This window comes from Penaeus monodon, chromosome 34 (assembly GCF_015228065.2).
Source record: "Penaeus monodon isolate SGIC_2016 chromosome 34, NSTDA_Pmon_1, whole genome shotgun sequence".
In the NCBI taxonomy this organism is placed as follows: domain Eukaryota; kingdom Metazoa; phylum Arthropoda; class Malacostraca; order Decapoda; family Penaeidae; genus Penaeus; species Penaeus monodon.
This window is the reverse complement of record NC_051419.1, coordinates 9,283,326-9,284,032: the sequence shown is the minus strand read 5'-3', so window position 1 is coordinate 9,284,032 and position 707 is coordinate 9,283,326. Positions and strand designations below refer to the sequence as shown.

The window sequence follows — 707 nt, the reverse complement described above, 5'->3', positions numbered from 1 at the left end:
TCTTTTTGTTTTATACCTGTCAAAGTTTTCCTTGGAGTCAGGAATTACCACTTTACAGTTAGTTTCCACAGATGAAAACTATTATATTCTAGCACAATACAAATGCAGTCCATAGACACCAAAGTCACAATACTCTGTCTACTCTAAGAAATGAAAAAAAAACTGGCAACTCTTTGGATGTTAGCAACAGTAAAATATCAAAAGTATGTAATCATAAGTATAAGGTGTCAGCTGACTAGATTAAAAGGAGAATTGGCGAGTCAGAATGCCCCAAAATTCAGGGCGAGTTGCCAGATTTTCCTTTCCTGAGACTCGACGGAATATGGTAAGCTCGATGTGCACTTTTTCTGTGAGAGAACCAAAACTATTTTAATTAACTGGCTGCAATAGTATTATCTTAATGAATCTAAAAACTTTGTCTACTAAAACTGACCGTATCCCACCATGCTTGACACTGAAAAGGGGGATAAGAAAGTTAAAAACGAATGATCTAGGTATCTGCAATCCAGAGTTTAGGATTTAAATCCCCGTGTGACTTATAGTAAATCCACTTTAGAGTTTAACAGAAAGTTATGTTACTGTATACTACTCTCTACCCATGAACAGTTAAGATTCTTATACTAAACAATTTCCCAGCAGAGACTGATGTACAAATGATCTGCACGGAAGGTACGTGTCACCGACGGTAATGTATTAGCATTATCCGC

General features: G+C 36.5%; 1 protein-coding gene across 1 annotated transcript in view; it reads left to right on the top strand.

Moving 5' to 3' along the window:
* Nucleotides 1-707, top strand: part of LOC119594573 — a gene marked incomplete at its 3' end in the record, with an annotated part of 22,419 nt that overhangs the window by 8,423 nt on the left and 13,289 nt on the right. The window contains 1 exon segment of the mRNA XM_037943609.1: nt 640-669. Coding sequence (XP_037799537.1) covers nt 640-669 — 30 coding nt within the window.